The sequence below is a fragment of the Rhododendron vialii genome, chromosome 4a, assembly GCF_030253575.1.
Source record: "Rhododendron vialii isolate Sample 1 chromosome 4a, ASM3025357v1".
Classification (NCBI taxonomy): Eukaryota; Viridiplantae; Streptophyta; class Magnoliopsida; order Ericales; family Ericaceae; genus Rhododendron; species Rhododendron vialii.
Genome location: NC_080560.1, coordinates 10,024,186 through 10,050,166, shown reverse-complemented (window position 1 = coordinate 10,050,166; position 25,981 = coordinate 10,024,186). Strand labels below are relative to the sequence as shown.

General features: G+C 37.5%; 2 protein-coding genes across 5 annotated transcripts in view; one reads left to right on the top strand and one right to left on the bottom strand.

The window, feature by feature from the left end:
• The window catches only part of LOC131321956 (F-box protein At4g22390-like), a 78,109-nt gene extending 56,280 nt beyond the window's left edge, over positions 1 to 21,829 (top strand). The window contains exons 1-2 of one of the 4 annotated variants that reach the window (XM_058353015.1): positions 14,542 to 14,730; positions 14,840 to 16,375. In XM_058353015.1, the coding sequence (XP_058208998.1) occupies positions 14,853 to 15,965 (1,113 nt within the window). In that variant the 5' untranslated portion in view covers positions 14,542 to 14,730; positions 14,840 to 14,852 and the 3' untranslated portion in view covers positions 15,966 to 16,375. Of the gene's footprint in view, positions 1 to 14,541; positions 14,731 to 14,839; positions 16,376 to 20,016; positions 20,210 to 20,303 lie in introns of those variants that run through there. The other 3 variants (XM_058353017.1, XM_058353018.1, XM_058353016.1) reach the window with 3 other exon arrangements.
• On the bottom strand, positions 360 to 5,091 carry LOC131321958 (uncharacterized). Its single transcript, XM_058353021.1, has 10 exons — positions 4,235 to 5,091; positions 3,536 to 3,938; positions 3,336 to 3,433; positions 3,073 to 3,157; positions 2,869 to 2,993; positions 2,715 to 2,793; positions 2,507 to 2,639; positions 1,224 to 1,381; positions 1,023 to 1,143; positions 360 to 929 (listed from the first exon to the last, which is right to left on the bottom strand). Exons 7-10 carry the CDS (start codon positions 2,597 to 2,599, stop codon positions 666 to 668), a joined length of 636 nt encoding a protein of 211 aa, XP_058209004.1. The 5' UTR covers positions 2,600 to 2,639; positions 2,715 to 2,793; positions 2,869 to 2,993; positions 3,073 to 3,157; positions 3,336 to 3,433; positions 3,536 to 3,938; positions 4,235 to 5,091; the 3' UTR covers positions 360 to 665.
• Positions 21,830 to 25,981: the final 4,152 nt, after the last annotated feature.

Genomic DNA, 25,981 nt, shown 5'->3' with positions numbered 1-25,981 from the left:
TTAGTCCGAAAAAGACTTTTCGAAAGATTGGCATTTGCCGAAACATCATAATATTATTTTTTTCAACATTCATCAAAATAAATATATAAATATAATACATATAATTTTTCTCAAATTATTATGCATACATTTTTCAACAGAGGAGACTATATATGACTTGTTGATGATCATTTTTGTCTTAAGAAATCAAAAAGAGAGAACGGGGTGTGTCGTTGTACATGTGCTTTTAGTATGTACTAGGTGCCCCTTCGTGCATGGCACGAATGCATGCCCGTTGAAGAGAGGAGGTTTTGATATAGGTTAGATATGCCTTGTTTGTAATTTTACCGTTGCAAGGAATAGAAGTGGGTGAAAATAGGTGTAGCATGGATATAGGTTGCTAGAATCACATAAATTGATCAAAGGATCAAAAGTATCAGTTCATCTAGATATGCATAATACAGTGCACAGACGTGGATATATTACATAGGTTGATTAAAGTATCAAAAGGACCAGCTGATGTAGATATAGATAACACACTGCATCAAAAGCATTAGTTGATTTTGAGATGGTCAAGGAGCATAAGATTAGTAGAGCAGGGAGTAGGCATTCATAGCAACGTGAAAGTACTTCAAAAGGGAGCAGCCATTGATAGAAGAGGTGGGAGTAGGCTTTATGGCTTCAGTTCAGCTTGCGTTTTTTGCCTGGAATTTCGAAGATGCTGATGCCGTGACGCTTTTTTCGTTTTTGATTGGTATTGGAGGAGGTAGGGCCAGTGGTTGTTGAAGATTCTGTTGGTCATCCGGTGTTGGCAGTGGTATGGCAGACATTGAATAGACATTGAACTTGCACTGCGAAATTCCAGCATAGGTGTTCATGTAAGCTTTGAGTGTGATGTTGCATCTCTTGGGTTCAGCAAGCTGGTCAAGGAGCTCGGGCAAGAGTGGTGCCTGCATGATGTATTTAAGAAGCAGTGGTTATTTTGTGTGATAAAGGGAGCATGTTTAAGTGGTGTTTGGCGTAAAAAGGAGTAATGTTGTTACATTAGGTTCAGTTGTGTCTATGTTGGCTCCCGTAATACCGTATAATTGCTCGGCAATTTTTGGGAAGATTGTTGCCTCGATCGATGCTGTTGGATCGCTGACCTCAATGTTGAACTTAACCCTGTCATTTTGGGAGATAGCAGGAAGTTTAAATGTTGATTGTAGACTGCACGTATCTGTTTTGGGAGGGAAAGTTTGTACCTTGCTAGTGGTGGAACTCGTTGGGAACAGTAACTGCACCAGAGCTCATGATCTTCATATGCATTCGATGCTCTGTTGCATAGTGAGCAAGCAAGGTAATAGAACCATTGATTGAAATTGGTGAGTTTTGCTATGCCTTTCACATTAATGAGTTGGACCTGTGATGAGCTTGCAACGTAAGTATGTTTTTTTTTTTTTTTTTGGGTGGGGGGTAAGGAAGAGCAAAACTAAACTATCTATGCATTAATATTACATTAGATAAAACGAACCTAAACTATTTCATTAGCTTAGTACAGGGGTCTGCGAATCTATAGGGTCAAGTTATGAGACAATTGTGCAATATATTTAAACTAATGGCAAGTGAACCCAACAAATAATTTGCATTATTTTTTGTGAGTCCCCTGAGCAAACACTTTTTGATAGGATAGAAAGATAATTAGGCATAAACAGAAATCATGAGAATTGAATGCAATAGAGCTTTGATACCATAACTACATGATTGTTAGATATGGGTTAACTGTAAGTGCTTGTTTTGCTTTACCTTTTCTGCTTTGTTGCTTTACATGTAAAAGTAACTTGGTGAGTTTACTGTTTTGGGGCTTAGCTAACGGATGATTGGAGGCTAATTTTCCCTATTTTATGCGTATTATTTTTTGTGCATGGCTGGTGCTTCATGTGTGTATACACGCGCACACACACATACGTGTCGATATGTATATATTTGTATTTTTGGGGGGTGGGGGGAGACCAAAAAGAAAAGAAGGGAAAGAGGTATATGTGAACAGAAAATGAGAGTGTCTTGGGGTCATGTTATGTTACTTAGTACCTAGAATATTTTTTAAAGTCCGCTTACGTTACATTTTTTAGAATGCTCAAAATAGGCGGTACCAATAAGAACAGATGCTTCCTAACTCGGTGTTTTTGGGAGAGTTTATGCATGAATTTTTTATTTGGTGTTGTTCAGTATGTTTGGGAGTTGGCTCATACTTGTCCTTGTGTTTGTGTCGGTTTTTAGTTTGTTCTATATGTATTCAAAGCGAGAGATAAGCTAAAGGAACGAACCCTTAAATGATGCTTCACTGTTAATAACTAACTGCTACCATCTCGATCGTAGATTTTTGGAAGGGAACAAGGATATACATTTTGAGAATCATGTAAAAGCAGTGGCTGACATATAGTGGATGTCTATAGTTGGTCTATTTGGACAATGACAGTAAGGAAAGATAAATAGAGTAAACATAAGAAAGACAAAAGAGGCTTGTGGATTGTTCCATTATCATTACCTTCTCGACCGAGGTAGGAAGGTTGATAATGTTGATTGTATCAGTTAATGGAGGGGCAGCACATTCGACCATGAGAGCTTGCATTGCTGCCATTGGTGGTAATTCTCTGATCTTGGCGGCATTGGCAAGGCACCTGAAGAAGTTTTTGGATTATGAAATCAATCATGGTTGGAGCTACAATAAAATATATTGGAATTGACATAGGTACCAGGATTGGAGTGTTGCATTTTCTGGTATTTATGGATTGAGGATAAACGATAAGGTAATTTTGGTGGCAAGGGAAAGACCTGGAAAAGAAGATGAATTTTATTGTTTTTGTATCTGAGGTAAACATAATGAAATATGTAGGAAATGATGATTACCGTAGTATGTCGAAGTTTTCAGCCTGTGTCCAAGTGCAACTGGAAATGTGCCTGGTAAAGTTGTCATTGCGAGTGCTTCATAATCGCTGAAGTGATCCCAGAGAGATATGATCATCGACTACAAGCTAAGAATCAGAGTATTTTTAGCATGGATTAGTTTTGGTAATGAAATGGAAGGGTTATTCAGTTTTTGTTCATTTTTACCTTTGATCTATAACACAGACATCTGTAACACGCGATTGATTTGCTGGTTTTTGAGTGCCAACTTCAAGAATGGCAAAGAGGACATCTAGTAAATGAATTAGTAACGCTTTAGTTATAAAATTAGCAAAGTGTATGTGATGCGGGAGAGTAGATGAAAACATAGTAGTCAATGAAAACATAGTGGTCAATACTAAAGGATAGTTTTTCAAATGTAGCACACAATGGAAAGCACCGAACATAGCAAAAAGAGAAGCAGAACATACATTCCGGAAGTCAGGCCCATAGACATCGTAGTAAATGAATCTCACTACTGCATGAGAATCAACAATAACCGAAGGAAAGCAAGCAGTCTGTAGATTACCTATAACAGAAAAGAAAAATCACATAAATATTAGCTAAAGGTGAAAACAAGGAGAGAGTACGCAGAAAGACAATTTGTTTGGTAACACATTCGAGTGCCAACCTGAAGGTGGGGGCAAATCTTGTCAGCGACCACTTGGCCCACACCAATCAAACACAAGTACACAGCCATCTTTATCAAACAGTCACATAAAAGATCCACTTACGTTCGCACGAAAAAACAATCCTATGGTCAACCTCAAGCTGATGTGCCTGGCGGAACTCGTCCCAATTTTTGCGAAACACATGGTTGATAATCTCTAGTGACTAATGCTATGTTTGGTTTGTGTTTTGAAAAGTTTTTTGAAAAATAATAGGGGTAATAAGCGGAGAGAGATAGAGAGAGAAATGTTGGAAGTAGAGAGAATCTAGGGGGAATTTTTTGAAAATTCTTTTCAAAAAGCAAAGAGAATCCAAGTACTTGAACCATTAGTAGGGAAGTATTGACGAAGAACACGGGGCAATCTCTGCAGAAAAGCCAGACAACTCTATTATTTTATGTATCAGACCCCAGGGGAAACCTGTAGCCAAGGGAGAGGGGTGAAACCATAAGAAAATGTAAGAGCTAACGTCAGTGACACCAGGCATGGAAAGTTTTTTTAGATACCAGCATTGATCAACAACTGCGCAGAAAAATCTTAAAAGTTAATCGCACAGAAAAAGGCAGAAATGAAAAGCTGTGTAAATGGAAGATGTAAATTGGCACAATAGATAACATTCTCAAATTTGAGCAGCAAAAATCATAGTCTTGGTGTATATATACCTTCCTCACTGTACCTCACAAACAAATGGTACACAAGACCATCCAACCATGCATTTTACTGGAAGCCATAATTCCACTCACTAACATAGCCCAAATTGAAAACACCCTGGTAGTCTTCAACAAACTCATGAGATGGCTGGTAAACCATACGATCGTCATTACCACGCACCGCAAAAGCAGCAATCACCTGTTCCCCTTCAGCTGTTTGCAGAAAATATGAAGCTACTGTAGAAGAAGACAAGGGAGAAGGGTTGGGAATCTTATCCCAACGGAGAAACGGAGCATGGACTACCATCCTCTCCTGCAAAATAAATGCACAAAAAAGACAGCTAAACTGAAGAGCATCCACGCATGAGCGAGACAACACAAAACCAAATCTCCAAACAACAACTCCGAGTAACAAATAAAGCCAAGGAGCTAACACTATGAGCAGCACAAGTGACCAACACAGGAAACAACAAAAAGATAATGGGATCTCGGCAACAAAATAAACGGACCCAATGCCATTGGGGAGCCCACACAACTAAGCTAATCACAGAATCAACACCACAAACGAAGAGACCCAACGAACCGAACCGAAAATGCAGAACAACAACGCAAAACAGAGAAGGAGACGAAGGCAGAATAGTTACTTGGAAAATGACGCAGCAGAAAGCCCTAGAAATAGAGAGGATAACGGCAGAAATCACTGGAGCTGGCTCCAACAAAAGATAAAAAAAACGAAATGCAAAGGAGTGAGGACAGCCATCAGGGAAGACAGTAGAACGAACGGGCGAGATACTGCACGCATCCCACAAACCACCAAGATTATGCCAGCTAGCCCACTACCCTAGGCTCATGCAAAATTACCATTTTAGACACCCAAAGCCTTCTAGCCTAGAACCTCCGGGGGCATTATTGGAAAAATCAGACCAAATTGGGCATCCCTCAAACCTGTTCTTATTATTTAGGAGTAGGATATTTAGGAGTAGGACATCGTAATACTGTACCAACAAAATCAAGTAATATATATTTTCTCTTTTTTTTCCTTTTAAATAGTTATGGCTGAAGTATGAAAGAGAAAATGGAGGGCGAAGTACTTTATACCAAATTAAATAATGTGCCTGCAGGCGAGAGATTCAGACCTAGAGATGGCTTAAGAAATACTCTTAAGCATGAGTGACTGCAGTTTTAATACCGTGCTTTAATTTAGTCTAAAACCCCAACCAACTTAATTATACACACCCAATCACACACACTCACATTATAGATCGTTAATACGGTTGACTGACTGCATTTTGTACCAAATGACTCATTTGAAGGCTCCGTTTGTTTCGATGTAAAATATTTTACAATGTAAAATATTTTTTTAGAAAACAAACTTTAAACTTTTATTTTTCGGTGTTTGGTTGACACTTGAAAATATTTTCAGAAATCAACAAAATAGTGTAGAGAGAGGGAGTGGGACTTAAACGGCGCAGAGATTTGGAAATATTGGAATTGAACGTGGGTTAGGATTGACGATCAAGGAAACTGAGCAATGAGAATTGCAGTAAAAGGCAGTAGGTTCATTTCGGAAAATAACTTACGAAAGATGTAAGAATAAGTCATTTTCATCCAATTGATGTTTTCTTAATTTTTTACACAACCAAACATCGGAAAATAGGTAAAACATTTTACCTGAAAATATTTTACGCCCAAACAAACGGAGCCGAAAGGTAAAAGAGGTTATACCTCTCTTTTTTCCCGACAAAATTGAGAAGATTATATTAATAATTGTTTTACGGGCAGTTACATATAAATTTCTTCTTCGCTGTTCAAAAAAAAAAAAAAATAACGGAGTTCATTACAAAAAATTCGGACAAAGTCAAATTAATCATCTAACTATTATGAAATGAGAAAGCACATGGCAATCGATGTCTTTCACCCCGATTCAGACGTAGCCTGAGGCAAAAACGGCCCTCGCAATCTGTTGCATATTTATACCTAGAATCAACAGTCTTAAAAGAGATAAAATGCTAGCCAAAGGGATTTTATGACATGGTTTTGCAACTTCTATGTTCCTTCTGTCATGCTTTTGGTCGCTGATGCACTTGCTTATTTTGCTTTTGGATTTTTCTCACATTCTCTTTTCACTCTAATTAATTACAAGTGTGCCACTAATTAATTAAAAGTATGTCATTCAATATGAGATTTAGGTAAAATTAATGGCTTAGCATTGGAGACGTCTTACCAAAAATCAAGCTTTTAATCCAAATCTCTACTCAAATTTGGGTGAAGAAATAGGTAAGGGCCGGTGATGCTCCAAGAGGAGGGGTGTGTTTTTGGGGCCTGTTTTTTACAACAAGGGATGTGATTTCCCTCCAAAACCCAGGCGTCTTCCCTCCAAAACCAAGTACGCGCGATTCCCTCCAAGTCCATGTCAGCCATTTCGTCTGTTATTTTGTGGTGATGGAAGATGTTGTGTGGATTTGAAGTGGCTATTAACCATACATATTAGAGCAAATGACAAACTAGTACAATGCTAGAACTTTAGAATAAATTATCACCCTTTCAAGCGAAAGATTTTCCCGTGCTTCCAAAGCACCGTCACTTAGTGTTGCAAGGCTTTCTCTATTACTGTACTATACATTTGTGTGGGACTCAAATACTTAGTAGTAGAAATCACACAAATGTATGATGGAGAAAGCTCTTGAAGCACCACGTGATGGTTCTTTTGGAGCAATTAAAGGTGCGTTTTTATTAGGGAATGTGTGCTATATCAGTGCACTTGATGGAGGATAAAAGCATGTGAAAGTTGTGAACTTGTTTTCTATCGACTGTTTGTTAACCTTGTGTAGTTTTGCTTCTGTTTGCATTAGTTAAGTAATTAAGTTGTATGTCGTTTTTGGCTACTGGGTTGTTCAATTCGTTTACAACTTTTGAAGGCATTGGCTTGAAATTTTAAAAAATCGGTTTGGACGTATTTAAAAGGGGAATTTTTAGGCCGGTCCCGTTTTCTAGGTTCGGACTTCAAATAGTCCTGACAACAATAATTCTTCTTTATTTTAGTCCTTTCTTTTGACTTTTCATGCATTTTTATTATTTTGCCCATTCTTCTTAACTTTTTGTCTACGTGTTCATTTTTAGTAAAATTTATATTTTTAGAATCAATTTCTGACCCATATTATTTCGGACAAAAATACCCTTTGCTCTGTGAACTAGACTACCAATTCTCATAGTCAGTTCTATGAGAACTGAAAAATACACAGTTCTAATAGCATCACCATACACTAAAATACATAGTTTTCATAAAAAAATACGCAGTTCTCATAGAAAATACATAATTCTCATAAAAAATACACAGTTCTCATAGACAATCATCATAGATAATAACGGTTCTCATAAAAAAACCACAGTTTTCATAAAAAAAAAAACACAGTTCTCATAAGGAGTTCTCACAGAAAAAACACAGTTCTTATAGAAAATACACAGTTCTCATAAACAGTTTCCATAAACAATCATCAGGGACAATAACAGTTTTCATAGAAAAAACATAGTTCTCATAGACAATCATCATGAACAATAATAGTTCTTATAGAAAAAACACACTTCTCATAAACACAAAGTTCACATAGAAAATATTCAGTTCTTATATAAAATAACAGTTCTCATATGGAGTTCTCACAGAAAATATACAATTTTCATAGAGAATAATACACAGTTCTCATAGACAGTTCCCATAGAAAAATACACAGTTGTCATAGACAATCATCATGGACAATAACAGTTCTTATAGAAAAACACAATTTTTCGTAAAAAAAAAAAAAACATTCTCATATACAGTTGTCATGTAAAATGGCTATGTGAACTGAAAAATACACAGTTCAAATAGTCTCACCATATACTAAAATACACAGTTCTCATAGAAAATACATAGTTCTTATAGAAAAAAACACAGTTCTCATAGAAAATATACAGTTCTTATAGAAAACATACAGTTCTTATAGGGAGTTCTCACAGAAAATACACAATTCTCATAGAAAATACACAATTCTCATAGACAGTTCTCATACAAAAATACACTACAGTAGCGTTCTCATGAAAAAATATGCACAATTCGGGAACAATAAACAACTATCATTGCGAAAAGAAAGTTGGAACAATCACAAGATGACCGATAAAATCAAGGGCAAATTTTCGTACTCGTTTCTGTAGTTTTACGGTTGTCTTACTTTCGTCCCTCTAGTTTCAAAGTGTTCTAATTTCGTCCCTGTAGATTGTTTTACGTTTCAAATTGGTAAAATCGTTAACACCGTTAACGAAACTAACGGAACAAAAAAAAAAGTGTTTCAATTTTCAATTTGTTTGAACCGATGCGAAGATCTTATTTTTTTGATCATTTTATCCTAAATGGTCGTAATGAATTTTTGGCTCTAAGGCCTTTCAACGAGCACCCGAAAACTCCTTATTTAGTTTCAGGGCTCTCTTAGGGTGCTCATTGAAAGGCCTTAGAGCCAAAAATTCATTATGACCATTTAAAATAAAATGATCTGAAAAATAAGATATTTGCACCGGTTCAAACGGATTGAAAATTGGAACATTTATTTTTTTTTTTCCGTTAGTTTCGTTAACGGTGTTACCGTTAACGATTTTACCAATTTAGAACGTAAAACAAATTACAGGGATGAAATTAGAGTACTTTGAAACTAGAGAGACGAAAGTGAGACAACCATAAAACTACAGGGATGACTACGAAAATTTACCCTAAAATCAATCTAATTTATTCTTTAATCCAAAGAATGAACTTCACCGTTATAATTCTTATAGAAATACATATAATAGACAATTCTCGTGGACAATATACAATTCTCATAGAAAAATACACAATTATTATAGACAGTTCTCATGAATAACATACAATTCTTATAAAAAAATACACATATGAACAAAAATTGAAAAATAAATTATCAAAATCAATTTCAAGATAAAGTATTATGGCATGTTATTTTTTAAACATGATTCTTTCGGAATAGAGCCTAAGACAAGATAGAGAATGAGAAAGGATGCACTGAGAAAAAACTCAAAAATGAAAAACCTAAATTGATTTAAAATTGAATTTTTAACTGTCAAATCTCATAATCAGTTCTCATATAGAACTGGCTATGAGAACTGGCTATGTGAATTGTCAATTCTCATAGAAAATACACAATTCTCATAGATAGTTCTCACAGAAAATACATAATTCTCATAAAAAAAAGTTATCATAGCTCACCACACACTAAAATATCCAATTTACACACAGTTCACCTAAAAAAATGATACAATTCTCTCTTGCCACCAATACAAAGTGAGGAATCAGTGACTCACCTTTGTTTTCACAATTTGCTCCATATCCATCTCAAACCCCACCCAAAAAAATTGCATACTTAAAGTATTAAGTATATGTATTATATACCAATTCTTTTTCTTCCATTACAGTCGGAATACTGTTTCACTCTAGCACGGGCCAGTGGATCTGATGTCAGTGTCGGCAAGAAGGTTGAAAGCCGAGAGAGCGAGTATACCGAGGTGGAGCTCGTTGTCGTTGTCGGATGGCCGGAGAGAGTGAAGACAGAGGTGGTGATCCCGCCGGAGAAGAAAGGTATGATTGGTGATCTGAGTGGTGGTTGTGGTCGTTGTTGTTGTCGAGTCCTCTGATACACTGATCGCGGTCGTCGTCGGAGAAAACGACTGCCGTGGCCGTGCACATGCCGTCGATCGGGAAGTTGCTAGGAGTGGTTTAGAGAGAGAGAGAGAGAGAGAGAGAGAGAGAGAGAGAGAGAGAGAAAAAGTGTGTGTCAACGGTGCCGTCCTCGTCGATCAGATTGTCGTCTTCCGGCTTGAAGTCGTCTATGTTCGCCATTCTCTCTCTTTCTCTCTCTCTCTCTCTACAAGGTGTGTTGAAAGGAGCAGAATATAGAGAGTGTTAGGGTGAGGGGCACAAAAGTCAGTACGCAATATATCCGAGCCTTCCAGTTTCGGTAAAATATTCAGGGTTGGATTCAAACCAAACCTAAAAAATAGGGGCGGCCTCTAATTTTCTATATTTAAAATAAAGAATTAGAGGTCGGTCCTGATTTTTAGGCTTGGTTTGATCCCAACCCATAATATTATTCCCAAGCCTGCATAGACTCGGATATGTTATCTTATGACTTTTTTGCCCATTTTAGTCCGCATCGTCAACTCAATCTCATCATTCCTCCTCTCTCTCTCTCTCCCTCTGAAGATGATAAACCTCCTCCTCCTCTCTCTCTCTCTCTCCATCATCGATCTGTATTCTATTGAATCGATGCAATAGGATAAAGAGATTTTTCATTATCAAATCAATAGTACCATTGATATGATTTAGATCAAGAAAGTTGCATACCTTTTGCGTGCCTTGAGGACTCGTCCGGCCATCCAGATGTTAAGGAAGCAGTAGAGGACGAGGGTAAGGATCACGTATCCGTATTCTCCGGGAATCAACTCCACTCCGATCGTCTTCTCCGATTCCGATCGACTGTTAGCTCCGTTTCAATTCAATTTCACAAACTGTACGTAGTTCATCATTGCTTTGCCTATGGTTCTTGTCGGAGCATGAACATGAAGACAACGTACGAGACGGAGGCCCACTGGTATTTCTCCGATCTAATTTTAGAACCCAAATTTTTTGAGATTCGGATTTCAGAACACAAATTTTTTGAAATCTACGCCGGAGACGTTGGAGCAAGGGTAGAAATCTTTGTTGATTAGATATTTTGTTGAATGTCAGTCGATTTTTTTGTTGAATGCTGAGCCATCCATCAATAGCAGTCAATTTTTTGTAGATATTTTTTTTGTTAAATGTCAAATTTATGTATTTTCAACCTCTCATATTTGATTTTGAAATTTTTTTTTTGGTTCAATTTTTGTTTGTGTGTATTTTTATGCGAATTGTATATTTTTCTACAAGAACTGTGTATTTTCTATGAGAATTGTGTATTTGTCTTTGAGAACAGTCTATGAGAACTGTGTATTTTCTATGAGAACTATATATTGTCCACAAGAATTATGTATTTGTCTATGAGAACTATGTATTTTTCTTTGAAAATTGTTTATGAGAATTATGTATTTTCTATGAGAACTGTGTATTATCCATGAGAACTGTCTATGAGAATTGTGTATTTTTCTATGAGAACTATGTATTTTCTATGAGAAGTGTATATTTTAGTGTATGGTGAGACTATGTAAACAAGTATATTTTCTATGAGAAGTGTGTATTTTTCTACGAGACTTGACAGTTAAAAATTCAATTCTAAATCAATTTATTTTCTATGTGAACTATTACTTTTTTTACGTTGATTACTTTTTTGAAGACATGATGATGAGAACATTTATAACTATATTTGATTTGATTACCTTTTTATTTTTGTTCAATTTTTATTCGTGTGTATATTTTCTATGAGAACTATACATTTTTCTATGAGAACTGTGTGTTGTTCATGGGAACTGATAATGAGAACTGTGTATTGTCTATAAGAATTGTCTATTAGAACCGTATATTTTCTATGAGAACTATATAATTTTTTATGAGAACTATGTATTTTAGTGTATGGTAAGACTATGTGAAATATATATATTTTAGTTCATATAACCAGTTCACATAGTCTAATTCTCATAATCAGTTTACAAAGCTTTTCTATGAGAATAATTACTTCTCATAGCCAATTCTCATATAATTGACTATGAAAACTAGCAGTTCTCATAGAATTGACTATGAGAATTGACAATTTATATAGCCAGTTATCATAACTCAGCTCACAAGGCCAGTTCTCTATAAGAACTGAGTAGTTCTCATAGAACTGACTATGAGACTTGGTAGTTCTCATAGTCAATTCACATATCCAATGGTATTTTTGTCCGAAATAATATGATTCAGGAATTGATTCTAAAAATATAGCTCTCATAGTCTCAGTTCTCGTAACCATAGTTCATGAGTACTTTTTAGGAGATTTGTGTATTTATCCATGAGAACTGTGTATTTTCTATGAGAATTGTGTATTTTTCTGTGAGAACTGTATATGAGAATTGTGTGTTTTATATGAGAACTGTGTATTTTCTATGAGAGCTATGTATTATATATGAGAACTGTGTATTTTCTATGGGAACCGTGTATTTTTTTATGAAAATCGTGTATTTTTCTATGAGAACTGTCTATAAGAACCATGTATTTTCCTCAAAGAATTGTGTATTTTTTATGAGAACTGTGTATTGTCCATGACAACTATCTATGAGAACTATGTATTTTCTTTGAAAACTGAGTATTGTCCATGAGAACTGTGTATTTTCTATGAGAACTGTATATTTTAGTGTGTGTTGAAACTATTTGAACTATGTATTTTTCATTCACATAGCCATTTCACATAGTTATCATATAACTGACTATGAGAATTGACAGTTCTCATAACCAGTTCACAGAACCAAGGATATTTTTGTTCGAAATAGTTCTCATAAAGATAATTCTCATAGGAACAATTCTCATAGAAATAGTTATCATAAAAACAATTCTCATAAAAATAGTTCTCATAGAGAGTTCTCATAGTAAATGATATTTTTTTAATCTTACGTAATTTCATATTCAATATGGATCTTGTTTAGTAGATATCGTCGAATAGGTTCTAAAAGTATAATTTTTAAAAAAAATAAATATCTACAACAAAAGATATGACTTTTTGAAATTTAAACAATGTTTTAATGGTGCACCAAAGTTCATGGAGCATTGGATACTTTTTCTATACTAGATGCTCTCTAGTTCCGTGCACTGATGCGCATGAAGGGGCATGATTGGAATAAAAAATATAAATAATTATGCAGAACTAAATTAAGTCCGAACCTAATTTTTTGAATCGGCCTAAAAATTTCCCTATTTAAAACTAATGGAAGCCCAAACAAGAATGGGCTATGCATGACCATTGGGCTCAGAATATAAAACATACTAGTATTCAAACATTAAAATTCTAAGGCGAAAGTATATACACACTTTTTCAACTATCACTTTGTCCTACGGAGACCTCCTCACATTTAAAATTACCAATACAGACCCCCTCGACTACTGCAAATGAAAAAAATGCTAACTCCGTTAAAGAAATGGTGGAAATGACTAAGATACTCTTTTTATATTTGGCAAAAGTATATAAACAACCCATTAACTATCACATTGTCCCACGGAGACCCCCTCACATATATATTGTTTTCACTCGTATGTTGCGTTGGTAAGCCGTTGATCTTTGGGCTTCTTTTCACTTCATTTCTAGATCTATTTTGCTAAAAAATTTAGAAAACTGGGTTTATTTTATTTTTTCAATTGATCTATACATAAATTAGCGTGCATACTTGTTTGCAACCTTTTGGATTGCGAATTTCATTTTACAGTTGGGTTTGTTTATTAGGCCATCGTGACTGATATGTGGGATGCAATTCATAAGTGATTGTCGAATATGTTTGTAATGTTTATGAATCTGCTAGATATGAACTAAAATTTCAGTATTAGATGAAATGAGTATCTTTGGTTGGGAGTATTGTTAAATAAAGCTCAAATTAAAGTTTCAAATTTGTTTGTTGGTTTTGTATTTTGATTGGAGGTTATTTGTAGAAGGGAGAAAGAGAAGAGTTAGAGTGGGTGTACATATATAATGCATGTATCTAATAAAACAAGGGTATTTTCGTTCGATTCATAGATGAGGGGGTTCATCACAAACGGTTTTGAGAAGGAAGGGTGTCACTTGGGTAACGGGGAGCAGTTGAGGGGGTTTGTATGAGCAATTTTAAATGTGAGGGGGTTTTTTTTGGAACAAAGTAATCGTTAAGGAGGTGTTTATGTACTTTTACCAAATTCTAATTACATAAACCCAATCTATTTTTGGTCCAACCCAACTAACCAGTTCGACCCGACTTGAAGTAAAGAATTGGTCTCACAGGCAGTTGGTTCGGTTGCAGGCCCAAACATTCCTACCTGACATGACCGGGTTGGGTGCCGGGCTTGGGCAAAACACCAACGACCCAACCAACCAGCCCAACCCAACTCGAAGTAAAGAATTAGTCTCACAGATGGTTTTTACCAGCTACACGGTTTGGTTACGGGCCCAAACATTCTTACCTGACATGATCAGGTCGGGGTGCTGATTTCGGGCCAAAAACTGACTCGGCCCGTGTATACACCACCCCTACCAAGGAGTGCCTGTGAACATTACCGTTTGGGTTGGACCAATATATGATGGTGATAGGCCTACTTATGGAGAACATGGGCTGGCCATAGGGGGTGCCTAAAGCCCAACTTTCGGAATAAACGCGAAATGCTCTCCGGTGCTGGCGCGCGCGCTCGCTCGCTCTCGCTCTTGCTCTCGCTCTCTCTCGCCTCAGTTACTACTTATTACTGTCTTTGATCATTGAAATGCTTGGTTAAATCATAGAAATTGAGACGAATCGAACGATCAAAGACTACAGAATAAAAGCTAGGGCTTCAATCGATCATCACCACTGTAAGTTCTTATGTCAAGTTCGAATATCCAACTTTTCCCTCTTTCTCGAAACCTAGGGTTTGTTTTTGTTCCAATTGTCTCGATATTAAGTAGTATCTTCTTGTTACAGGAAGTTAGGAACAATGTCGGACTACATACCAACTGAACTTTTAGCTGGCATTCTCGTAAGACTACCCGTCGAACCTCTAATTCGATTCACATCCGTATGCAAATCATGGTACTCACTGATAACAAGCCCTAGTTTCGTTGCCGAACACCTCGACCACACCAAAACAAACACCGAAAACCTTCTCCTTAAGACTTACGACTTTGTTAAAAAGGAAGAGCGCTATCTATTGTGCCGTGGCGATGAAAAATTTAGTGATGAGTTCTCTGAACTGGAGTTTCCCTTGAGTACCCAAATTGGGCATAAAAGAATAGTGGCTAGTTACAGTGGTTTGCTATGCATGATCGATGGCGGTTTGTCGGGGTGTATTATTCTATGGAACCCATCGATTAGGAAATCAGTTACTCTTCCCATGCCCTCTCTGCCACAAAGTTCTCATCGTAGATTTGTTTTGGGATTTGGTGCCCACCCCAAGACTCGTGAAAACATGGTGGTGTTTATTCTTTACGAGATGGCGGATGTTGCGCGGTGGAAATTTCCTTCCAAGGTTGAGCTCTACACCCAGGGCGCAAGATCGTGGAGATCCATCCATTCTGTTGGTCATCCGCATTACCTTCCGTGTGATGATTGGTTTCCGGCTTTTGTTAATGGATCCGTACACTGGATTGCACGTGACATGAGGGCTTTCGATGCGGATGGTATCCCTAGCTTGATAATGTTGTTCAATATGGGTTCTCAAGCATTCTCTGTTTTGATGATGCCTGGCGCTCTAGTCAGTGAAAACCCATTGCGCCTGTCCATTATGTCATATCGAGAATCACTGGCGGTGTCATGTCATGGAAGGACGACGGGGGGTTCTTCTTGTTTATGGGTGATGAAAGAATACGGAGTAGAAGAATCTTGGGCTAAATTATACAATATTACTCTTCCCGGAATGTTGGTGCAGATAAGAGGATTTAGGGAAAATGGTGAGGTTCTGGCGTGGACAGGTGACAACCAGCTACTTTGTTACAACTGTGAGACCAAAACTTTTGCAAATTCTGGATATACCGGGAATTCATTTCCATTGTCCTCTTATGCTTTCATGGAATCCCTAGTCTTAGTGCAACCAGGAAATGGTTTCTTCTAGGGGTAGTTGATTCCTTTTTGATGCTATGCATCCAAACTCCAAGAGAGCAAAGGAATAAGCTGAAAGAGCGGCAATTGAAGAATGAGCAAAGGAATAAGCTGAAAGAGTGGCAATTGAAGAATGTTGGTCTAACAAAAGATTTGGGAAACCAAATCAAGATATCTAGTTGATCTTCTAGGAGACCGAGAGTACATCACTGCTCAAAACCAGGTCTGCACCCAAAATTTCAATATTTCGTCGATGTGCATACGAACACCAGCAATCGTACTGTTGCTATACTATATTAGTATGTACTGATAAATATGTGATGTGTTGTTGATTATACTAGTTGGGTACTTGGGTTATCTCTTAACCGTATCTTATGAATGTATTTGCACGTGTTGCCCTATACTTGATTCCCCTTTCTTTTTTTCACGAGTTAATTTTTAATTTTCCAAACCTGAAGTTCATGTTTTTCCCTTGGCTCCTATCTTAGTCTAATTGTCAAATGCTCTATGCATGTCACTTTCAAGCTGATCTCGAGCTTGATTATTTTGTAACGAGCTGAGCTAAAGTTGCTTTTTTTCAAACCAAGCTTAAGCAGAGATTTCAGCTCAGGTACTAAACGTACATGCTCAAGCATCTTAATACGTTGCTTTACAACCCTAGCATGTCCTTGTTTCCTTGCTGTTGGAAAAATGATATGATGTGTTCGACCCATGTCCTTGGAGTGTCGACAATTAACACTTGTCAATTGCAGTGTCAAGCACGACTATGATGTTAAATTGTGGTGCCCGTGTTTCGTTAGAGGTTACCTTGCTCCTCAGATATTTTGTTTCCAAAATCTTTCGGTATGAGTGATTTGGCATCCTTTGTTGTTTTTTTTCCCATTGAACTTACTGCAATGAAAGTAGATTGCACCCTTACCCATTAAATTTCTGTAGGCATTCATGACTGTGACAGTAAAGAATAACAACTAGTGCCATTGAAATCTGCTATTGCATTTTCTAATTACTTGGTGAAGCATGGAATTTATGTGTTGAAAACTTTGAAGATGTTCTTCAAAATTATTTTAAGGATCAGAGTTTTGTTTTGGTTGCAAGTTTGTTTGCATAATTACACCAAATACTTTGTTTTGAACTTCAAGTATGTATCCATGTCGTGTCCGATTGTATGTGCCATTTTGGTGTTGTGTCCGGGCTAGGTATGAAGCAACTAGGTAATAGAACTAGTGGTAAGTGAAAGAGAACTGATTGCTTCATGATTTACTACCTATTAGTTGTCTGGTCGAATATGATGATTTCGATAAGCTTTTTGCAATGCATTCAAATAGTTAGATATATCAATTCCTTTTATTCTTTATCATTATAATAACTGGATCTATGCAAAGTGAAGTTCTTGTGGTTTAATAGTTAAAAAAATGTCTTGTCTTCAGGCCTGGTAAAATAATGGAAGTTTTTACCATTTTCAATCCTAAACTTGGGGGGAAATAATTCTTGTTAATGCTTAGGATGTCATTAAGAAGGATGCAGTGATGATGTGCTGTAATTAACTTTTAGATTATTCAGAACAGTTCCCATTTCATATTGCTATTATTACCTTTATGTTGCTTTTATACTCTCTCTAATCAAACAAAGGATGGTAGATTTTCAGAAAGGGTTTGTCAAGTTGAAATTGTGGTTTCTCCACTGGTAGTCTTGTCTTTTCTAACAAGCATCTTTCATGTGGTCGTGGCTCTAGGGAGGTAGCAGTAGAGTCCCTTCGAGGCATTCGTTGCAAGCTTCCTCCCTCCTTCACTTTGCAGAATTCATGGAATATGCTCTTCTATTTAGTTGGTTTGCCTTGGTTTTTGCATTTTTTTTGTAGCAAGTCTATGCACGACAATGATTAGAATCGTTCACTTTTTAGAGCTCATCGAGAAAATTAACCACATTGAAAATCACGTTGATCCGATACCATTTGATATGATTTCGATATGCATTAAGTTTCATATAATTGTTTTACATGGGTTAGAATCCAGTGTTGCACACTTGTTTTTATACAAAACTTAATGCATATCTAAATCATATAAAATGGTATTGGATCAACCTGATTTTCGACCTGGTTAATGCTTTCAACAAGCTCTAAAAAGTGAATGGTTCCGATCATTATTGTCGGCCTGGGAAGAGCCCAAAACTGGACCAAACTTGACCATAGCACACTTGACTGGATCTGCTACCGAATTATACATTCAGCAACATTATCATAGGGGTTCTTACCCGTCCAGCCCTATTTTGTACTTGCCTACCCGTCCAGCCCCCGCGCGCGTCTCACTATACCCTTCCAGGCCTCGTTTTAAGTGATCTGCCCAGACTACCCCGCTCATCGTCGCTCCTCTTCACCCCCCGCACAACAACCACTCTCTCTCGCGAGTACTCTCGCTGGACTGATTACTAACGGAATGACGCGTTGTCACAGGAGCAGCACCATCGAGTCCTCCAGCTACGCACCGCCACTGTACACGGCCATCCCCCTCCCTCCGTCGTCGCTCGATCTCAACCTCACCTATCTCGGCAACGGCGGTTGTTGTGGAGGTGTCGGATGACGGATGACGAGGGCCTACGAAAGAGAGAAGGTGCTTATTGTTGCCGTAGAGATGGTCAATGTTGGCGGAAAAGCTGAGGAGGAAGACGGCGGCGGCGGCGGCGAAGCTTATTTGAGCCGAATAATTGGGTTAGCTTCTGATTTGAGCCGAAGCTGTTTGTGTATTTTTGTATTTTAGTGTTCAATCATTTCTTTGCAACTGGAATCTGGTTTGATTCGTGAGAAAATTGCAACGGGAACATGGAATCTCAGGTCTGCTATTCCAGAGTTTTAGATCCAATGTTCAAATTTGTGAGTGGAAGGCCGCCTATTTTGACGGGAAAAAAGAATTCACACCTTTTTTTTGTGGCGTGAATTCTTGGATTTTTGGGGGTGTGAATCCACCAAGGAATTCACACCAAGAATTCAAATTTCAAATGGACAAAATTGTAAATGCATCCTTAAAAAGGACCCTGAGGAGATAGACTCTACAAAAGGGGATCCGCATGGGACTCCTCACAAAAAAATAGAACCAGTCAGGCATTGTTCGCACTATCATTTGTTGGCTTTTGTACCATGTAGCAGCAAGTCACAACTATTTTGGCCCCAGTTGGTGTTTTTCGAGATATGTTTGATGTCAAGATATATAACTGCTTCTTTGTATCTTCTATGTATAGATAGAAATAATTTTATTGGAAATGTATAGATAGAATAATTTATAAGAACGAGATGTATCACAGAAAAGCGTAAAAACACCAGCAAAATATGGTAGTACTATCAAAAGACCAGCAACCAACAAATAGTTGTGCAGGGTGAAAAATTATATTTCAATGGAGGAGGCCTACTCTCTTAAAGGGTTAAAATTATGTTTCAATGGAGGAGACCTACCCTCTAAAAGGGCTAATCAAGCATAAAAGGCTTCCTCCACTGCAATTTTCACCAATGAAAATACAAGCAAGACATTGATGAAGAGCACGACAACGCATCACGTATATATCCAAGAATGAAGATGTTCGCATCGCAAAAGCTATTGAAACTACATGAGAAACACACACCTGCTACTCTTGAACACAAAAGCTGATTCATGGCAGAGTTATGTAAGAAACATTTTTAAGGGCTCACTTAGTCAAATGGGTGATTAAGGATTACCCACTTCCATTATGAGATTAATGGTGGTTTCAAAGGCTCTTTGCTTACTCACTATTTTTCATTATGTAGTTTTTAACTTTCTAAAATAGATGGAAACTATAAAGTTTTTAAAACAGATTAAGGGTGCCCTAACCTAACATTATATAAAGCATATGGTATCGATCAATCAATGAACTTAAGTCATGCATATTCTAGAAGATACCTAAATCTAGAGTGTGTGAGTTTAGTGTTCAACTTGAACAACAATACCTATAGATTAATACGTTTCCTAATTTCAGTTGCGTATGCTCATACGTGTATGTTCTTTCTTACAGCTTCCGTTAGAAATTGGACGGATTTAGACGACAAATGCCTATATTTTGTGGTTGAAATAAAAGTTCAGGAGGCGAAATGAAAGTTTCCCGAATAAACGCGAAAATTTTGGGGAAAACGAAGGAAAGCTCTCTCTCTCTCTCTCTCAGTTATGCTGTGTATTTGATCATCAAATGCGGGGTTAAATCATAGAAACTTGAGACGAATCGAACCTAGGGCTTCAATCGATCATCACAAGTTCTGTAAGTTCTTATGCCCAACTTTCCCCTCTTTCTCAAAACCTACGCTTTTTGTTTTTCGTTTTTTCCCGATACCAATATTATCGTCTTATTACAGGATTAATGTCGGACTATATACCAACTGAACTTTTAGCTGAGATTCTCGTAAGACTACCCGTAGAATCTCTGATTCGATTCACATCCGTATGCAAAACATGGTACTCTCTCATAACAAGCCCTAGTTTCATCGGCAAACACCTCAACCACAGCAAAACAAACACCGAAAACCTTCTCCTTACGACTTACACCTTTAGTGACAACAGAGAGCGCTATCTGTTGTGCCATGGCGATGAAAATTTTGGCGATGAGTTCGTCGAACTGGAGTCTCCTTTGAGTACTTCACCTGGGCATAAAAGAAGAGTGGGTAATTGTAATGGGTTGCTTTGTATGGTTGATACCACTTCGCCACCGTGTATTATTCTATGGAATCCATTAGTTAGGAAATCAGTAACTCTTCCCATGCCCTCTCAGCCAGAAACTTCTCCTCCGCCTTTTGTTTTGGGATTTGGTGCCCACCCCACTACGCATGAGTACATGTTGGTCTGTATTCTTTTCGAGAAGGCGGATATAGAGCAGGGAAAATTTCCTTCCAAGGTTGAGCTTTACACACAAGGCACAGGATCATGGAGATCCATCGCTTCTGTTGGTCATCCACATCACCTTGCGCGTTTTGATTGCGTACAGGCTTTTGTTAATGGAGCCATACATTGGATTGCATTCGACGGGAGAGTGGTGAATGGTCTAAGCAGTTTTATAATGTTGTTCAATATGGGTTCTCTAGCATTCTCACAGATGATGATGCCTGCCGCTCTAGTTAGTGAAAGCCCATTGTGCCTGTCCATTATGTCGTATGGAGAATCACTGGCGGTGTTATGTTATGGACAACCCGAGGATGGTTCTTGTGGAATGTGGGTGATGAAAGAATACGGAGTTGCAGAATCTTGGGCTAAATTATACAATATTAATCATCCAGGAGTGTTGGATCAGATAGTAGGATTTAGGAAAAATGGCGAAGTTCTGCTATTGATGAGTGACAATTACAAACGGCTACTTTGTTACGACTGTAAGACCAAAACTTTGACAAATACTGGATATACCGGGAGTTCTGATGCATTTACCGCTGATACTTTCATGGAATCCCTAGTTTTAGTGAAACCATGAAATGGCGTCTTCTAGGGGCAGTTGATTCCTTTGCGATGCTATGCTTCCAAACTCTAAGAGAGCAAAGGATAAAGATGACACTGTGACAGAGCAACAATTTTGAAGAATGCTGGTCTAAGCAATAGTATTTGGGAAACAAAATCACTTGTTCTTCCTTGGAGACTGAAAGTAAATTGCTAACTAAAACCATGTCTGGACCCAGATTCTCAACATTTTGTCAATGTGCACACAAACAAAAGTAATCCTTCCATTGCTATGGTATGTACTGATAACTATCTGATGTGTGGCTGATTATACTAAATAGGTTATCTCTTACACATATCTTAGGAATGTATTAGCACATGTTGTTCTACGTTTAATTTCTTTCTTTGTTTTTTTCATAAGTTAATTTTTACTTTGCAACCCTGAAGCTCATGTTTTTCCCTTGGCTCCTATCTTAGTCTAATTGTCAAATGCTCTATGCATGTCCCTTCAAGCTGATCTCGAGCTTGATTATTTTGTAACGAGCTGAGCTAAAGTTGCTTCAAACCAAGCTTGAGCTGAGCTAAAGGGTTTAGTTTGATGGATTGGATTTGAAAGTGTTCCGAAATCCAGTTCTACCCAACATCAAGACCATTTCTTGGACCACCAAAGATTCTGCGAACTTGATATGGAGCAACTCCTTCATGATGGAGCCAGGTTCTTTTTTCATGACCTCTCATTCCTTTTACCACCAGTTTACCTTCTTCGTGTTGCAACTGTACATATTTAGTTGTCTCAAATGGCAGTAGCAGTTTGTTCTATGACATTGGAATATGTTGCAACTATGTCTTTTCTAACCATTCTGCTTATCAGTATTCAAAAGTATTTGATTAATGATCTTCATCTAGATTTTGCTTTGGTAGATGGTATGTCCTCTACTTGCGGAGTGATATGTCCTCTACTTGCGGAGTGAGGCTGCGTGCATTCAACGCTATTGAGACCCCGCCATGGAGGAAACCTTTTTACTCTGGATTAGCCATTTTAGATAGTGATCCTCCTCCGTAGAAATCTGTTTTCGCCCTGCAAAAGTATTTGTTGGTTGCTGGTCTTTTGATGCTACTACCATCTTTTGATTGGTTTTTTTTGATGTTTTTCTGTGACTCATCTTGTTCTTTATAAACTTATTCTATCTGTATATCTACCTTCGTTGGTCAAGAAATAAATAAATATCAACCTTCTATAATGGTCCGTTGGATAACATTATGAGGATCTTGTATTCAAAGTTTTCAGCATAAGTTAGCCACTTTCCTTTTGATGAGCTTGACTAATTCAATAGATCATAAAACTTGAATGAGCTAACAAATCTAGTCATTATAAGATACTTTGCGGACATATTTAAAATAGAAAATATAAACAAATTAGGATTATGCCACGTGGTGCTCTAAGAGCTTTTCTCATGAACAAAGTAAGGCGCTTAATATATACTTCCGTATAGATGAAGTTGGTATATGTTTCAATATTTTAATTTACTTCTAAAACTGTAAAAATTTAAGTCAAGAAATCCCCTTGGTTGGTGCAGTGATAGTCATTTGCACACTGAAGGTTATAAGGAAGCCTTTTTAGGGTTCGACTCTTGTCCACATACTATCAATTCACGTGATCGATGAACCAGTCCATATGAAGCTTTGCCCTGAATTGATTGAGTCTCTTGCTTGCGGATGATGGATTGTTCTCCGAATATTTACCTCAAAATATACATAAACAATAGATGGTTGAAGAGATATAATTTGAATTTGGATATTCTTTTTCCCTTAATGTTTGCATATCATTGGCAGTCTTTTTCAAAGTTGAAGAATGAGAAGGAAATTGGAATGTGTGTTTTTGTTTTTTAAAGTACTTGGTGTAACTGGTTTTGCTCAACGGCGAGGTGTGGTCTTGGGGTTGGGGGGCGAGGTTCGTGCGGTCCCCGGCTGGTTCACTCTTGAGTGTTTTCTGGTATGGCCAAACGGCGTCGGGGGCTTGGCGTGGTTGTTTGGCCGTTGTCCTGGGCTTTGCTGCTTGGCGTTGGTGCTGCTGGTGGTTGTGCTGGGGTGTCGGTCGCTGGTGGTTTGGTTGTGGAGGGCGGACTGGTGGTGGGGTTAGGTTTGATTGTGGTGTTTGGGCTGGGCTTGGCCCATTTATGTGTTGTATTGTTCTGATCTGGGCTTTAGACTCATTTAGGGTGTTTGAGCTTCAGTCTATTCAGGCACGCTTTGTCCCAATTAGGTGTCCTCTGATTGGTTTCTTGCCAATCACTGGTTTTGGGTTTCGGATTGGGCAGAAGATTATTCTGTAAACATGATGTTATTTCCTTACTTTTCTATTAGTCTTGTAACAATTTCAAGATTAATGAAATTTTTTTGCTCTTAAAAAAAGGAGTAGTATATTAGATGTTGATGGGGTGTTTGGGAGCTTACTTTTTAGCTTTTCATTTTCAGCTTTTTTGACTTTTTGGATAATGGTCAGAATGTGTTTTGGAATATGAAAGAGTGTTTAGAATATATGTGCAAAATGTATTTTGGAACAGTAGTAGTGTTTAATAAAAAATGAGAAAATGTAAAATGGTGAAAAACAGGTCTGGAGCTCATTCTGAGATTATGCTTCTTTTGTCAAAATCTCTGAATGGGTTTTGTAGAATGAGTTCTTAGAATAGACCTGCCAAACACCAAAAATGCAAAAATGTGAAAATAGGCCTGCCAAACACCACCTGACTTTGTGCTTTAACATTTTAATGGAGCACGAAATCAAAGCCCAAAAAAATTTAAAAGATAGCATCCCTGGAACTTGGGCTAACTTGGGCATTTCCATGTAACGTGAATAATTGTCCTGTCCGGTGGGTTGGACTTGGTCACATAATCTTTGTGTACGTGTGTAAGCGAGAGCACGAATATAAAAGTATATTTAAAACACATATCATCAAGCTATTAAAATTCATGAGAGCACAAGTGGAGTGCGATGATTGGTAGCGGTAGCGCTATATATTTTGAAGGATTACGTGATTGAGGGGTTGGATCCTAGCCCGTTCCAGATTCTCTTCTTAAAAAATAAGTACTTATTCCTGCTTTACGAGATATGACATTCTCTCACAGTACATCACATTTAATTCCAAAAAAAACTACTTCTATGGGAATAAATACTTATTTTGAGAATCCGGAACGAGGCCACATATGTAATTCGTGTGCGCGTGTCTGAGTGAGCGTGATCGTGAAAGCTTCTATGAATATCATCTCAACCAGCTAAAATCTAGGGAAAATGAAAGCCAATGACTTATTTTGATAATTAATACTTGCCAATGACATTTTCAGCATTAACAAATGTTCTTAGCTTGTTCTTGGCAGGTATTAATTATCAAAACATATACTGGACCGTCATTTTCCCTAAAATCTTCGGGAGTGATGATTGAGAATGTGAGCACAGTGTGAAGATTGCACGACCCCGAGGTTGGATCAATATATCTCGGTGATGGGCAAATATATATATACACACACACACACACATACACCATGGATCCAATGAGGGATTCCTTACCAGTCTACCATGCGGACCTCCCATTTTTCGAGCAAATTTCGATGATCTGAGCCGCTCAAAGTGATCAGAACGTGATTTTAAGGGTACTTGAGAGAAATCAGCAAACAAATGACCAGGAAGGGCTTGATCCGAGCAGTTTTTTATTGAACGGTTCAGTAAAAACTGCTCGGATCAAGCCCTTCCCGATCATTTTTTTTGCTGATTTCTCGCGGGTACCCTTAAAATCACGTTCTGAACACATTGAGCGGCTCGGATCGTCGCAATTCGATCGGAGAAGGGGAGGTCCGCACGGTAGACTGGTAAGGATCCCTCACTGGATCCGTGATGTGTGTGTGTGTAATATATCTCGGTGATGGCCTAAATATGGGCTGGGCATTGTGGGTTCACGTCCTTTTCGTGACCGAGGTTGGATATCCCAGTTTTGTTTGGAAACCTTTCTCTCTAACCCTCAGTTTTACTGCCCTTTGGCTACCTAGGTGAGAAAAGAAAAAAAGAAAAGTACTTTCTCGTTTTGCTTTCTCCAAAAATTTTTTTTTTTAAAAAGAAGCTAATTTTAAATTCAAATATAACAAAAATAAAAAATGATTTTTCAATTTTTTTTGCACCGTTTAAAAGATTTAAATGAGACCTATCAAACAAGAGCCATACTAATAAAAAAATTATTTGCGTAAACATATAATTTTTTACTTTGAAATTACCTTCTTTTTTCCAAAACATTCTTTTTTCTTAAACTGGAACGGCTCAGTGAGAAAAGAAAAGAAAAAGTGCGGTTTCTCACCATCTTGTTTGGATGGACACAATAAATGAGAGAAAACAAAAAGAGGTGTCATGTATATATTTTTACCAAAATAACCTCCCCTTTTTATCTTTGGCTGTGTTTGGAACATATGAAAAATAAAAGAAAGGAAAAGAAAAGAAAATGAGAGAAAAATAGAAAGGAAAAATTACTATTTAGTGAACTTAAAATTTTTATTTTCTTCTCTCTTTCTCTCTCAACCAAATAATAAAAGGAATTTCTTTTTAATTTTTCTTCATTCTTTTCCGCGA